At 38.7% G+C, this 17,051-nt stretch overlaps 1 protein-coding gene across 1 annotated transcript in view; it reads right to left on the bottom strand.

Moving 5' to 3' along the window:
• GPBP1L1 (GC-rich promoter binding protein 1-like 1) overlaps positions 1-11,178 on the bottom strand; it is a 17,783-nt gene extending 6,605 nt beyond the window's left edge. Inside the window, exons 1-7 of the mRNA XM_009884657.1 lie at positions 10,281-11,178; positions 9,300-9,414; positions 7,932-8,061; positions 7,280-7,563; positions 4,193-4,265; positions 2,877-3,070; positions 383-523 (exon numbers count right to left, since the gene is read on the bottom strand). Coding sequence (XP_009882959.1) covers positions 383-523; positions 2,877-3,070; positions 4,193-4,265; positions 7,280-7,563; positions 7,932-8,061; positions 9,300-9,359 — 882 coding nt within the window. The 5' untranslated portion in view covers positions 9,360-9,414; positions 10,281-11,178. The remainder of the gene's footprint in view (positions 1-382; positions 524-2,876; positions 3,071-4,192; positions 4,266-7,279; positions 7,564-7,931; positions 8,062-9,299; positions 9,415-10,280) is intronic.
• Between the last annotated feature and the right edge of the window lie 5,873 nt (positions 11,179-17,051).

Here is a 17,051-nt window from a genome sequence, read left to right as displayed (position 1 = left end):
CCTATTAAAGAATAGCATGTGAATCAGTTTACCTATCTGTTCACATCAATTCTTGGTATCTGCACTCCGATGACACCAAGTCTACGCATGTCTAGATATGCAACATTATTTCAAGCATTAGTAGGTTTTTTTTTTTTTATACTGGAGGGAAATTCTTGTACATTCAGACAAACACCAATGGCTTTACATCCAGGTAAACCATATTTGTATTTCTTTTAGTGTATCAGAGATGTGGGAGAGCGTGCTAAGAATGTACAAGTGAGTCATTCTTCAAGGGTGCAAAGGTAGGTATACCATGTAGAGAGAGGACCTTATCATGTTTAAGCTATAGTAGGTGCTAGTGATAAAAGTTCCCACCCTGTCCCCAAACCCAATCTCTTACCTCTTTGGGAGAGGTGAGGACTGAGCCACTCGCCAGTACCGCTGGTTTGGTTACAGACACTGGACTGGTAAAGGCGGAGTCACGGCTAGAGGAGAGCGAGCCTGGTTTATGTTCACTTCTGTTGGCTTTCCATGGACTTGGCTATATTGAAGAGAACACAAAATACTGGACAGTAAATGGTAAGGCACAATAAGGAGTTGCTTGCAAGTAGCAAAACAAATAAACAAACATTATGTCCACTGTTGTACAGATATTTTTTTTTCCTCCCTCTCCAAGAACAGACTCAACAAGTTTACCTTGACACCTATTAATTTTCCCCATCATCTTCTGGTTTTCCCCAAACCACACACAATGCTGCTTCATGGGCTCCAGTAAAACATCATTAGAGCTCAAAGAGAAAATTCGGCATTGCTCTTCATTAATTGGAATCACCACTGAGTAATGCAATGCATCTTACAGCTACCCACAGACAGAAAGTAAGAAATTCCAATTAAATTCACATTTCATATGGGAGCACTGTATGCCATAAAGACAGTGTTTGCGTCACTTGACAGGAACTTCCCCTGTATAAGGAAGCACATCAAGGATTATTTCTGTCCAGACTGAAAATGCAAATTATTTCTTTCCTAGGGCTCTGAAAGTGTCCATCATTGCAGTGATTTAGCAAATAAAAAAAAAAAGAAAGAAAAAGCAGCCAGTTCATTAAAGTGTATGAGCACTTGCTGTTTTGCTCTGGATACTCTCTGCAGTATCCCTTCAAATACACTGGTGATTTGGCTGAAAAACAAAGAATTCAAGATAAGTTTTTGTTACTTGGAATGTTACTCTTCAGCCTCTCTTATCAACCAAGGACAAACACTGCGAAGTGACAGTCTTTACAAAAAGGATCCTAACAAGAAACTTGTATCAAGTAGCACGAGAAATACACCTGTCAGAGCATTAAACATACTGGTTCCTCTGACCCATTAGACTTCTGAAGCCAGCTTCAAGTCATGAGCAAAATAACTCATGCACAAGTGGGATTCAGCTAGATCTGAGATGCAACAGATCTCACATTCTGCAGGCAATGAGAGCAGAAGCCATTATTTCAGTATGTTCTCACTCTCCATTGAGTTTATTAATTTCTCAATAAATAAATCAGTAGGGGAGGCCAACAACATTACTCTTCCACTCCAACTTAGAAACAAGAGCAGCCCCCATTACTGAGTGGATTATTTGGCATTCGCAGCACACATTCCAAACATTCCCTTCAAATCCAGAAAATATCAAAATCTGCACAATATTGCCTGGTACTAAAATTAGGGTGTAGAGTTACATTGACCAAAAGTTTCTCTCCGCAGATCCAGGGGTTGCACTGTTCTGATACCCAGCTTCTGGCTGCTGGTTGTTGTTCTCCCAGCTTCCACAAAGGGGCAGCTGAGACAAATTCAAAGACAGACCCCCACTGCTTTCTCAGGGAGGCCACTAGATTCAAGCACAACTAGAGATGAACATCGAAAGGAATCGTTTGCAGATTATGACCTTCAAGGATTGCTTAACTGTGAACAATTAGCCAGGAAAGAATGCACTTGTTTCACTGCCACCAGTTCTCTTCCTTTCAATACTACTTGGTACAACTTAACAAAAACATTTTTCATTCAGTTTGCCTGTGACAGCTTTCCAATACTGCTGACTTCGTCAAAAGGAATGTTTTGACCCCTCTACTACTTTATGCACTGCAATTTCTGTACTCTAATTGTAGGGAAGATTTTGTTGGGACATTGCAGCCAGCATTAATACTTTGAGTTCTAAAATTTATTTGGACACCCCTTTTAAAGAACAATCTAGCTAATAATTTCTTAAGCTTCTAAATACTTTCACTATAAATTCTACAAAGTTTCTAGGGCATCTATATGTGTAGATTCTCTGGAAAAACGAGCAAGATGAAGCCTAGAACTAAGAAACAAAACCTTTTTTTCTTTCTTCAACACTCCTGTATTCCTTTCAGTAAAAGAATTATAGCACAAACCCCATTACTTTTCCAGGTTGTCTTTAAGGCTCAACTAAATTAGAGCTAAATTGCAGGACATTACAATCTAATCTGATCTTAGCCTCAACTGTGTTTTAAACACATCAAAGTATTGTAACCCAATAAAGATGTTTCAGGGTAGTCACGTGAACAATTCAAGCACATCCTAGCACACATTCCACTCCTCTAGCTTTGCTTGTTTTGTCTAAGTAAGATAAGGATTTGTCTAATGCAGGAGAACACAGCCATTCAGACAGACATTAGCATAGTCAGAATAGAGGTTAGTTCTCTGTATGGACAAGACCAAATAGCATTTTAACAAGGAATAACAATTTTAGTAGTAAACAGACCTCTACTGTGAAGGCCACTACCCCAGAAACTGCTGGATTCCAACTCCTGCTATTTGTTAGGGAGTTGATGCCCTTGTCCAGGGAGAGAGCTCTCCCTTGATCTGCAGTTCACTAACGGGGTTGGAAACCCCTGTACCTTGGAAGGAGGAGCTGCAGGTTTAGGAACCAGATTTTTGTAGACACTTGGGACAATGGTGGTGGCTTTGTTGCCATTTGCCAGGTGAGAAACAGGTGATGTAAATGCAGCTGAGAAGGCGGCGGCAGGATCCTCTTTTGAAACCTTTTTGATGACCAGCATCTTGGTAGGTTGCTTGGCACTAGGGGGGTTTTCTGTAAAAATAAAATGAGAACAATTTTGAAATACAAGTGTTCAGTTTCATAACAGCTTCAGTATACTGCTCCAGTTTCTCCCCTCTCAATCTTAGATGCTACACTTCTGATTCTAAGACTGCTACCAGCTGCTCTTTCGTTTCAGCTTTGTGCAAAGACACTGGATAAGGATGTCAAAGTGCAATCTTTTTTCATTTAACCGCAACAGCTCCCTTGACGTTGAAGGGAGAAACCTACAGTGTCACCAGCTAACAGCCTTCCACCATACCACAGGAATCTGAGCAACCGTTGATCAGCCTTGTTAATTCACTAACAGAGCAAAAATACTTTGCATAACTTATACCTCAGAAGACAGTGCTTTTACAAACAAACACAATTAATATTACTTAGGCCAAATCAACACACTTGCAGGAGCAGAACAATTTAAAAACAGTAACAGTACAAACAGCTAAAAGCCCCGTAAATGCTGATTGTCATTATTTTTTGAGCAGAACAATAGCTACCTGACAAATATGCAAAAAGAATACAATCTGGTACTACAGCAAGAAGTGTTTTTGAGTTTTTTTGTATTTGTACTACTTACAGTATCTAACCCTACTAATCTAACTAGAGATTAACAAACACGTATTTAGTTGCTAGAACTGTTACCTTGTTTCAATTTTTTTTTTAAAGGCATAGATTTGCATACCACATCAGAATGAAAAGCAAGCCTGTTCTGAGTTTAAAAAAAATATGAAATAAATCCAAACTACACAATTATGACAGTTTTGCGGTATTTCTAATATGAAGATCACAAGTCAGGAATTAATGTCTAGTTCACTCGAACCTGCTCTGCCCTTCAAGTTATGTCTGAATGAAATTGTAACTGCAGTAAGACAAGAAGCAAAGACAGAATAGCGACATTTACTGCCACCAGAAGTTTTTTTTATGACAAGACAAGTAGGCACAAAGGCCAAGAGATTAGTGAAGACCGTGTAAGGAAAACAACGAAGAAGAGAAAGTTGCAAACTGTCTGCAGTCTTTAAAATCTTTTTGAGTGAAAAAAATAGCATTTAAACATTGGTTACAACTTTCTGCTTCAGCATCAGCATTCTGTACAGTGATGTAAATACCTTTACCTACCCCATACTCCAGAAGGTGTTCCTAAAGGTTTGTTCTGGTTGTTGTGTCTTCCAGCTTCTGGATTCAAAGATGGCTGTAAAAAGACAATGTAAATGAGTACATCGTATCATATATAACAACAACAACTACTCAGTATTAATATAACATTATGCTTCTAGGATCCCAGAGTACAGGTAGATTTCTCTGAACAGCACCTGAATTAGAAGAGAGTGCTTTGTCACAAGACATCTAAAAAATCAAGTTTGTATTATCCTTGGCTTCTGCTGTATTTCTAAAAGAACTATTGGAGGGTTCAGAATAGGCCCATTAGTCTTCTACTGTATGATTAAATATATTCCACCAACCAATATACATGTAAAAGTTTTAGGTGTTTAATCGGTAGCTCAAAACATAAAACAGAATCCACATCATCAGTATATGAAGAATCTAGTCCCATTTCCCAAATATTTTTACAAAAATTATGCATTAATCAAATAATAAAAAAAACCACCAACAACCCAAAACCAATACTAGGCTCCTAATGTAAAGGAATAATGAATATATATACAATTACTGACAAAAAAGCTACATGGTAATTTATGTTAAGCTTCAAACTCCACTTTTCCAGACAATACTGCACGCAGACTCAGTGCTCTCTGTAGACTTACCTTCGATTCAGTATCAGAATTCAACTTAGTGGAACAACTAAGGACGTGTCCAAGCTCAAAGCAGAGTACAGAAAATCTAAGCATTCAATGACAAGTGTTCTTGATTAGCTATTCCTCTTCCCCCGTCCCAAATAACTTCAGTTCAAAATAAAGCCATCTTTTTCCTCTTTTTAATGAATTCTTCATATGTTAGTTACTATGGTGACAGCATAAGTCTTTAATAATGAGCTTCTGAAATAGTAGGCATTCCTGTTCTGTAAGACTTAGGAAAATATGTCACACCATAGCATAAATTCCTGCCTCAGACCCTAGAAATCCCTGTTTCTGTTCTTCATTTTTTAGTTACAGGTCAGTTTTATAGCAGGGGTGCTCACACCACAGGAGAACTTAGACTAACAGCCTGTTTTGCAGATCTTTCAGGAAAAGCGTTGCCATCGTCAGTCCTGTTCTGAAAGACTTAGGAAAATATGTCACACCATAGCATAAATTCCTGCCTCAGACCCTAGAAATCCCTGTTTCTGTTCTTCATTTTTTAGTTACAGGTCAGTTTTATAGCAGGGGTGCTCACACCACAGGAGAACTTAGACTAACAGCCTGTTTTGCAGATCTTTCAGGAAAAGCGTTGCCATCGTCAGCCACACAAGCCTAACAACTACATACTTAACCACAGTACGCATTAGTTTCACCACTATGGCAAAGACAATTCAGGAGTTATTTAGCAAAGCCTGCTACTAGACAGTGTGTGGTATTATCATCCTAAAAAAAAAAAATAATGGGGGAAATAATTATGGAAGAAACAGCCATGTTGTTGGGGAAAGGCACTCATCAAGGCACTGAAGAAGAGAATGAAGAAGTACATGGCAAAAAGATTTAGACCAAGATAGACTACAGCAGTGCACAGTTGCAATCGTTAACTTTCTACATTTCAACAGGTTTTTGACAGTGTAAAGAACAAGCTTATAGAAATCCTGAATTACAGTATTCTTGAGAAATCAGATTAACACAAGTCTACACACACGCTTTATCACTGCTCTCCAGGTGTTAACCACCCTGTGATGCAGGCTACCACTCCCAGCAGAAGCAGTTGAACTACAGCATGCAATCACTCCCCAGGCACTTCACTGAAAAAAACCCGGCAGCTTAAAGTAAACTGGCTCCTGTGGCAATTTAAGTGTGGACTCTAGATTCTGGCCTGAAGCAGCTGTGTGGCATTCATATATTTCACTCCAACTCCTAACTTCCTGAATAGCAGCAGTGCCATCAAACTGCCATGACAATTTCAGCTGTAAACAGCCTTCTAGAGAGAAAAGCTGATAAGAGAGCAAAAAGCTCAAGATGATGATATGCCCAGGCGTGCACACTATCACCAGAAACTCTCATTACTGGAGGAAACAATGGCTTTAGCATTGAAGATGAAGTCAAAAGGATTGCCTTAGGTGAAGGGACTGAGTTACCAGAACCTCACAGATGATATTGACCTCATTACACTGGTCAAGAGGAGTCTAGAGAAAGCAAGAAACGAGATGCAAAAAGCAATATATGTGGTCTGATAACAATGAAATCCTCATCAGGGAACAGGAGAAAAAAAAATTAAATTGGAAAGAGAAAGCAGAAAAGGTGCATGTACCTTAGAGCATTAGCATTAGGGAATGCACATGGTAAGAATGAAAGGCAGAAGTCCAAATACTATTTGGTAAAGTTTGGAAAACTAAATTCCAGTAAAAATAGAGCCAGGATGTAAGGGACTATAGTACTGATAATACCACATGAATCAGAAGGTGGTTAAGAAGAAAGTTGATGAAGTGGAGATACGCACAGAAGAAATGGCTCAAGAAACCCCAATCCACAGATTAACAGAGGGATAGAAAAACATCTCTTGTAACAAAATACTATTCCAGAAGATTCAAGACAGATGGTTGCAAAGGTCTGAGCACATGTCACGAACAAGCTTGGGAAGGTTATCACAAACGCCAACATGTTGCCAACATGTACCAAAACGCAGGAGACAGGAACAGCAGGCAGACTGAAGATAAGCTGAATAGATGTACTTAGGAGCAAAAAAAAAAAAAAAAAGGCTTTGTAAGCAAAGCCACAAAGTCAGTACAACTGCTCTTCCTGTGGCAGACCAAAGTGTCACCTTATGGGTTTCGCTGAAGATCTGGCCTGTGTGTTACAATGCTGTCTTCAGTTCACAATAACCATTTGGCAAAATATGGTAATGTGCCAAAACCCATAATCCAACAGGTCATCAAATCCCGAGGACTCTGGGTACCAATTAGCATCCTGTCAACACTGGAATAATTTTGTTAAATCTGTTTTGATCTCAAACATGGAATGGAATGCAACCCTAGATCCTCGCCATCTATCAATGCTAATTAAAATGAGAACTGAAAAGCCACTTCTCACAGCTGCCACTTCTAGTGAGAAGCTACACACTTACAAAGTCTTCTTCCTCAAATTGCAACTGCTCTTTATCTTCCTTCTTCTCTTCCCTGGATTCAACAGGCAGCTTTTCTTGAAAGGCGGAACTTTTCCGAGAATGGAAGTTGCCATTCCAGTGGCGATGAACTCCAGTTCCTCCTCCACCACGCTGGTTCATACCATCATGGCCCCGTGAGGGACCATGCCAGCCAGGCTGACTGCCAGAAAGCCCAACATGAGCTCCTTTAGAAACACCAGAATCTACAGAATCATGGCGGAGAAGGGACGGCTGATGCCAGCAGTCTAAACAAAAGGAGATAAGTATGCAAATAAAAAAAGTCAACACAGCGTGCAGAATACTGGTAATATCAGGCTGTTTTTCTTGTCGTTAAGTCAGTGTTCACTAAGTAACTACAAGGCCAAACTTATTAAGCTACTGTGTGATTTTATCAGAAAACAAACTGAGCTACACAATGCACATATAGCTACCACAGAAACCCCTTAAGGCCTGAGCGCATGGCATGGGAGAAGAGAATAGCGTAAGTTTCTTATAGGATGTTTTGAAAAGGTACAGTTTTGGAAAATGTTGTTTAAATTCTGCAGAATTCTTCATTCTGTTGAATATTCCAAAATGTTTGCTCTCAGGCTGCATTCTGATTCTTCCTACTCACCTCCCGCAGTTCGGAGGGGGCCATTATTGAAAAATCCATCAGAAGAGTTGTGTCTCCTACGGCTCACCCCAAAGCGGCCCTCTCCCCGTGGAAGATGCTCTCCATGTTTCTCAAAGGTGGCTGCAGGGGACTGAAGAAAGAAAAAGGTGATGTAATGAAGCATTCCTTAGGGCACTCCAGGAGCCTGTCAGTCCAACAGTGACATTTTGTCAATTGAAAAAAAAAACCCAACAAACCCCACATTCCTGTACTAGTTTTCAATATAGCATTTGTATCTGCATCGCTTATCCAATGACATCAACAATCATGTGAACCCGATCGGAATGGCACACAAATCAGCATATCCTGCAAAGAATCAGAGAGAACCTAACACACTAATCTTACCAGTGGTCTTTGCAAACACGTACTTTCTGCAAAGTTCATTAAAGAAATTCTATAATACACAGGTGCTCATTCATTCACTCCCTCTAAAGACAGAAGAGCAGACAGCAATGCAGGATTCAATCAGTCTGACTAAAATTCAGAGATATCCAAGTAAGTTAAAATAACTTTTGGGCTGAAATAACTATAATGCTGTCAAAAACATCAACGCTTCTAGCATTAAGATTCCAAAGAATCTTTTACTCTTCACTTTCTCTCATTTATAAAAAACTCAGAGGTTTGTTTTAAGTGGATCAAATATCCTGAAATGACTTTTGTCTCCTCATATTTAAGCATGAAGATGAAAGCTATGTCCCTACTTGTTCATCAGTGTTGTCCATCAAGATCTGGTTTGCTGTTAAAATCTTTTCCTCCACCACCATGCCCAGGCAATGCAAATTACTGAAGTCCTAAACCAGGTTCCTGGTGAACCTAAGCTTCTTCTGGAACTAGTTTTAGAAAGGCGACGGGCAACCTGCTCTCATTTTAAGGTCACAAAAAACTAATGAGTATTTCTGAGTTTGGAGTTAGAGCCCAAGGGCTTATCATCAATCTACTACTCAGCAAGGGTCAGAATATTTTCATAAATCAAACCCAAATTATATTCTGAATTGTAAATAAGTGGCAGCTCAAGTCTTGACTCCCACAGATTTAGGGCCATTTCTTTAATGATTTTCTACTTGGGATCCCACTGAAGTTTCAATGCAAAGACACTGAACTACTTCCATGTCTGAACACAAAGATTGTTCCTCCTCTGAAATGAAAGGGATACATTTGTTGAAACAAAGACAAGAAAAATTATTTTCACCTTAGTAAGTTTCCAAAAGTCTTTAAAAAACACAAAAGAAGTTAAAATAAAACATTTTAAGTTCAGCAAAACACTGGGGAAATTTTTTGCTTTTTATTCTTGTCATAGCTGTCAAAGAAGGTGATCTGTATTAATGTTACCTTGGTTGACTGTGGCGTTGAGAAGTTAAGCCAGGCAGGAACAAAGTCATGCTGCGCCATTTAGGTCCAGTGTCTCCCTTCAATAAAATGAGGCATCAAACCTCATGGCCAGGATCTGTAAATGAAAGTAACATTCCCTGACTGTCAACTTTTCCAAACTGAAATAATAATACAATTTATTTCCCAAAGCTTGGCTTATAATAATAGGAGGGGGAAAGTGCTGTAGTTTTTCATATTACACTTAAGCATTTTTTCTTCCTACTGACTTTGTTCCTCTGACCAAAACAGGTAAGAACTTACACATTCCCAGCTACTTCCTGTTTACGATTAACATGCTCATGAAATTCATGATAGGATGGGCGTGGAGGTGAGAAGAAAACAGAAAAAACAGCATACAAAAGCCATACAATGCACAGACGTGCAAAATCAAGACATAACAGAATTTGGGGTACATTCCTTCGTTGCTTATTGTCTCAGTTTACAAAGGGGTTATCGCTGGATGTTTTATTCCAGAGGCTGTAAATCAAACATGACCAAACTGGTGATGATGTTAGAGACACTGAGAGCAGATGAGAGACCCGGAAGGCAACCATTATGTCAGCTCCTATACCCCCAACTTAAAATTGTATCCAGATCCACCCACTTCCATACACCAGGGAATATCCTATGCTGAAACTACTTTCACAGCTAAGAAATCCAATGGTTAGGAACAGAACACAAGCTGACTGAAGGGTCTTCAAGTGAAGAACAGCTTAAGCATCTCACTGAGGAATCTGAAACTGTATTGTTCTTTCCAACATGTCATAGCAATTTCCACTGCAGAAAACGATGAAAATTCCACTATTGCTGTGTATAACCGAATTCTGCCTTTTTGTGGGAGGTTCTCCAGTCTACAATTTTGCTTTATTTTTCAACTTTAATTTTACCTATGAACAAGTCAACACTATGTAATCAAAGAAAAACGTACATATGATCACTTACCCTGAGTTTGGCCTCTGCAGTCCAATGTCCTCAGTTTCTGTGCTTCACTAACTTTCAGGTTCCTTCCTTCTCCAGTATGCTGTAAGGCCAGCCTTGAGGCAATAGTGCGTCTCGAAGCAGAGCACGAGAGGCCGCACTCCGTGCCAACTGTGCCCTTCACCCCCTCAGCTGCTCATTTTAACCTCTCTTTGCACTCTCACTAGGAAAAAAAAAATACCTAAGAAGGTAATTTATATTTAAAAAAAAAAAGCCACAACCACGTTCACCTCATTAAATTTCCTCTGGTCGTGGTAGTACAGAAGTCAGCCTTTACATTACAAAAAGGTTTGTCAAGTCTGCATGACAACATTCAGAGCAACACCATGGTTAATACTGAACAGATACACTCAAGTCTGCTGGATAATTCATGATCCGCAGCAGATCAACCTGAAGACTCTGGAAAAAGGACGACGTTACATAAAAACGTTTGCCCCAAATGCTGAGATCTAAACAAGAAGCATCTGCCCAAGTGCTCTTAAAATATAAACTTCATTTTTATCACATACATCTGCTAAAAAAAGGTATAGTATTTTAAAAAATGAATGTTAGGATATACTCTGGTCTTCACGTAACTTGGTTAATGCTCCACAGAGCTAAGCACTACTTGATATAAAGCTCAAAAGCAGGCACAAATGTCTATCTCCCTGTTTTTCACCATTTACATGCTGAAACATAGATCACATGAACAAAAAAATGCCAGGTCCAAAAATAATCTCTTCTACTCTATTTTTTTGTAGACTGGGTGCTGCCTTTAAAGGGACACAAATTATTCCACAAGAGCTTCTTGTTCTATAGCGGAGAGTTCACTTCTGGGTCATAGTCCTCTTCCATCAAAGAGGCGAGACAGGAACTGTAGTCACTATAAAAAACAAACAAAACCCCATCAATACAAGCGGCATAAACATGACAAAGTATGACTAGAGAGAAGAACAGAAAGAGAAATTGAGCAACTATAGTGCAAGTGCCAAACGTTACTTGATCTCTGATCAAAACAAAAACTGAAATAATCTAATTAAATAAAAAGGTCCCTGGAAAAGGGCATTTTTCCTTTTAAATGGTCATTTCCCAAATTTAGTTTACAAAAGGGCAATACAAACAACCTAAATCAGAATAAAGGGAAGAGTGGAGAAACTGCATTCAGCTGATAAAAGAAAGAGATTCCACAATTTGTAACAATTTTAAAACCTGCTGCTAAAATAATAATGAGACTCTAGGCTGCAGGTAGGTTTGGCCACTCCACGTGCCTTATCTCCTCTATGCACTCACATCATTGCTCACCTGCTCCAATACTGCCAGATTCCCCTATCAAGAGACTCATGATAGTAATACATCCAGTGTTCCATTAACTCCTCCACAGAAAATACCACCACCAACAACAAAAAAAGACTGTCTGCTTTGGCCTCTTTTTCCTTGAACCATCTTACCTAACCAGAAGCAAACAGATATGTTTACTGTTCCTGAAACATCTGAGAAGTTTTATTACTGGTCTGAAGCCATCAGCTGTTTCTGAGGTTCCCTTTAGGCATGCCCTATTATGCCATTATATTTGACTTAACAGAGTTTGTTTTCCTTGTTTGAATAGGGTTCCATTCTCTGATCAGTTTTGGGTTTTGTTGCACTTGCTATGCCTTCTTTAATCTGCTAAGCACATGTGTTTGTTTTTGGTTTTTTTTTAAAAAAAGTTTTTAAGACAGTTTTGATAGAGGCTCAAAATAAACATACACAGGGAATAGTAAAAGAATCACCACCTTTTTATTCTCTGGGTCATTCACTTTAATAAAACCCCTCATGTTCATATCATTTTTCCTTTCTCAAACTAGATGTTATTGTTGTGTAGGAGAGTTTGGAAAGAGGGAAACATTTTTGCACCTAAGCTGTAAGACAGGATCACATTTCTGGAGGTAGAATAACAACAAGCAGCCTTACAATCCCTACAAACTACCAGCCAAGATGGGGCAAAACCAGAGTGGACATGGCCATACACAATACTGACCTGGGAACCTTCTGAGCATCCCACCCCATGCAACAAGCTAGTAAGCATCACACACTGCAAACAAAAGTGCTAACCTATCAAGACCTGTTTTTCTATTAAAGGGTAATTTTTCAGTGTATATAGGGACATGCTAGAACATCTGCTGCAGACAGAACAGTCTTCCCATCAGGCTGAACTCAGCACAGGTACAGAACTCCTTCAGATGTGACCTTCAGAGGCTGCTACCAAACGTTTGAGCAGTAAGTAGAAGATAAAACAGGGACAAAGTCAATGCAGTTGAATATATTTAAACAGGATTCATTACCTTCTGAATAAATATGCTTTTCAGAACAAACTGTATAGCAATTAAGCCATGTCAAACTATTGACAAAAGCAAGTCATATAATTTAAGTTGATTTAATGAACCTTGAGAACAATTCACAGTGATGTGAAAAATGGACCTAAACAGAGCAAAGCTCACACAGAACTGTTCTCTGGATTTAACAGTATCTAGCTAAATGCACACCACAGAATTACAGTTTTGAAGTAGGAACTAGGTCTGAGTATACAACAAAAATAACAGAAGTACAACACTCAGGTTCCACTTCACAAAAAAGGTTCTCAGTAACTTGGGAAAAGGAAATGGAAAAGGAAAGCACATCAACAGTTTGCAAAACTTGTGTTGCTGCAAGACATCTTTTTGTATTTCAGCACAATCAAAACCAATGTGAAACTCTTTGCAAAACGTTGAAGTTTAGAAAAGATCTTGCAGAAGATCCACGTGTCCTAACCGGCTATTTTGATATCATTGTTAGTATCAATGACCAGGGCAGCTCATTATGGAGCAGTCTCTAACATGCACATAGACAGTCTAGTGCAACTCCTAGACGTGACATTTGGCACTGATGTCCAAGTCTTGCAAACATCTTGCACAATTAGCATAAATTAGGCACTGCTGATCAGAAAACTTTACACTTGTTAAAGGAATGACCTCCACATCATCACAAACCCTCTATCAAGTATTTTGATTCTTCTGTAACCTTTATTCTGAAACAATCTCACTTGTGGGTGTCACAGTTACTGGGAGGCTCTGCACTGATGTTGTGGTAAATTAAAGCAAGAGGCTTAAATTAATCTCCACCCACTTATCTTTAGGTAGTGTACAGGAGACACACTTCAGATAGTAAATTCAAAGTCATGTCCTGAGACCTTCCAAAGTTGTCTTTCCTGGCATGAGTAAGGTACCGAAGGCTAAAATATGCCAATACACTATACACCAACACAGCCTGCAACTGGCTCTGTATTTCAGTAGGCATATATACTGCTCTTCAGTCATCGCCCTCCTGTGCGTGTAGTGCCACAAAAAGAACAAGGTATGTGACATTAAAATGCAACTTTTTGCTAAAGCAAAAAACTTGCTGTTATAGGATATGTAAATTACACTACCACCGAAACCCTTCATTCTCCAGGATTAGCCCATGTGCTAGGTTTTACAGCCTCCTCTCACACACACTCCGAATCCCGCCCAACATTACACCTTCAACCTAAGACCACTTCCATGACCTACCATACTACTGAAAACAGTAATATCACAAAATCATAATGAACAAGACCCAAAGTCTCTCAATTACCTTCTCTGACAGCAACCTACAATAAATTCTTCAGAAAAAAAAAAAAAGTGCAAGAACAAGAGTGAATAACATCGGGCCGCCCAGGATACTTTCTCAGACTTTTAAGCCAGAGTATGTACTATAGTTTATTACCAGTCAGTGCTTCTACGTAAATCTGTTGATTTTTTTTTTTGTGTTTTTAGACACATTTATATGTTTTTGCGTCCCAAATGAGAGGGGGCACAGTCTACTTGTGTTTTGTGTAAAAGTTGATTCGTGGCTATAAAAATGTCAGCCTCAATTCAAATGGATGTTTTCTTGTGCTACCAAAGTGCCTGACCACATTCTATTCAGCTTTTCATGATGCTCATGATTTTATAAATGATATATGTACTCATCAAGTCATGCCTCTTCCAAGCTAAGCCAGACTATTTCTGGAAGCTTTCTGAATTTCTCTCATCATCCTTACTAGCCTTTACCATATCTTTTAGATATAAAGTCACCAAAACTGCATAAAGCGCTCCAAATCTGGGAGTATGACCAATGTTTACATTGACAAAACTGTGCATTTTTTAACCTTTCTTCCTAATATCTAACAATGTCTTTTTTTTTTTTTGGTTATTATTACATATAACTGAAATGGCCTTTGCAAACTACTCAATAATGAATAGAGCAAAGATTTTCCTGAAATGCAGGTGGGGTCTGCTTTTCTCTAGTCATGCACATGAGCACGCGTGTGGAACAAACACTCACACATTCCCTGAAGGCAAAGTTCCCGATTCTTCCCATACTGCATTCACAGTTCAGTTAAACTGGTCTCTGCTTCACTACGAAAAACAGCAAGGGCAAAGATCATCCCCAGTAGCCACTCCCAATTCCAGGAAAAAAGCAAAGGAAAATATGCTCATCAATGCAGATTTACTTAATTCTCTCTCTCTCCTTTTAAATGAGTCCAAGTTTGATTTATTTCTGTGAATAAAATCAGAAAAAGAGAAAATAATAGTATCACTAAATAAGGTGTTCTATAAAGACACACCTCCTTTCAGAACAATGAAATCTGCATTAATGACCTTTGGTGAAGAAAAAAGGTTGTCTGTCAACTACCCCAAAGTATTCTTTCACTGATGAAGAGGTCCTTGGCAAGTAATACAAGTTCATAAAACATTAAACTCTGTATTAGCACTTAGGTTCCACTTGTTAACAGTTCTAATTGAAATTATTTAAATTATAATTTTTAACAAATTGCATTAAAAGTGTTTAAACTTACTTCATAGCAATCTCTTTTCATAAGTTTTCGTTGTTACAAAAGTACTTTCTCCCTTGCTAAGTGCTTCAGTTTCATATCTAAATATCCTCCACCATGCCATTTAATATGCAAGTGGAAGAACTGATATTTGTCACTGAGTCAAATAAACAAGCGAAAGTTGTCAGATGCTTTTTCATATTATCAGATTTCATTGTGCATTTGTCAAAACAAATATTAAAAGTTTAACATGAAAATGGAAGAAACATACAAGGATATTCAATTTAAAGACTACTGTAAGGAATCTATACAGTCCAGGACAGAAAACTCATCCTCTGATACACCATTAATAAAGTATTCCTGCCGTGTTACAGTTGAATATAGTTACACAGTCATTTTAATCCTTCTGCCAACTTTCATTTCTACTCCTAACATTGACTTGACCAGAGTTAATCTCTAAACCAGAGAGAGTTTATAAAGCCTTGACTCTAAAGCTGAGCTTTCCAAATATACCTGACAGCAGGAACCAAGGAGATATTCAATATGCCAAGACCTACATCGACCAGAAGGTAAGACTAAAGAGACAAGCTAAAGATAATCAAGGCCCAGGAGCTGTGATATGAAATTATTCACTGGGAATGGATCAAGACCCTTCAAAACTCCTAAGAAAATGCATAGATTAGCCTTATCAGCAGTGCATTTTTCCTATTACTTCTTTTTCCGTCTCCTGCCTTGGTCTACAAAACTGTAAAAGCCCGATGGGAAGAAAAATCTGCCCTGAGATAAAAGATTGCCTGCCATGCCTGCTGTTCTAGCACACCACCTCTCTGGGAATACCTGGAACCAGGGCTTCTAACCTTCGCTCACATTACGTACCACAGTTCACATTTCTGAAACAGACAAGTTTTACTGGATGTTTTTTATGCTTCAACCTTCCTTGCAAACCTCCTCAGCTCTGCTGTCTACCTAGAATCCTGTTAGTTACATTAATTACATTTCTTGTCTCCTGCAAAAGCAAATCACAACAGCTTGGAGCCTCTAGCAGAAAAGTAGCATAAAAGTCAACTTTTACCCTTCATTATACATTTACCAATCCAGCTAATAGCAGCTGTAAAAGGTCACAGGGACAACGTCTGTCTATCCCTGCCACAATTTCAGCTCACTTCACTGCATTTCTATGTATTTCTCTAAATAGAACATGTTTACTTAAAAAAAGTAAAGATTTGGTTTTCTAACTGGCCAACTCAATTTGGGATTTCAGAATATTCCTAAAGATCAGATGTCAGCTGGGCTGCAAAAGCATTCAGAAAAATTAGTGAACAATTTAATGGATGCATAAGGCAGAACAGAATTTACTACCCTCATCAGTTTTCTTTCTGTGCAGCTCTTTTAAAGTTATTTAATCAAGCAGACATGCCTAAACATACACAACAGACCTTTCCACTTAGCTACTCTTCAGAGTGTCACTGAACAGGTGTATGTTAGTTTATGATAAGGAATTAATACCATGTGCATTCACTAAAATACGGTATCTTTCTAACAACTTTTGATTAATTCAACACATGCACAGAAATAGCAAGTTACAGGCCAGAGCCCAACCTAGGAGTCATCAAAAGCATGCTACTGATTTCCTAACGGCTATCAAAAAGCCACACATGAAATTTCATTACCCTGTTTTCTGAAAGAGCAGAGCATGGCTTGGTCTTACTATTATTAGAAACATTTTATTGAATAAGATAATCATATTTGGGCACATAGCTCTTTTAAAATAATGCAATTACAAATCTTGCTTCAATCTCACATGCGTTATTAGGCCTTACTATAAAAGGCACAAGTGCAGCATTACTAGTACTATAGTTGTGATAACTGGCGGTGAGCTACGTCTTCTCAAGGCGAGATCATTTATT

The sequence above is a fragment of the Charadrius vociferus genome, unplaced genomic scaffold (genome assembly GCF_000708025.1).
Source record: "Charadrius vociferus isolate BGI_N301 unplaced genomic scaffold, ASM70802v2 scaffold163, whole genome shotgun sequence".
NCBI classification, from domain to species: Eukaryota; Metazoa; Chordata; class Aves; order Charadriiformes; family Charadriidae; genus Charadrius; species Charadrius vociferus.
Note: the sequence above shows the minus strand (reverse complement) of the source record. Positions and strands in the feature narration are given on the sequence as shown.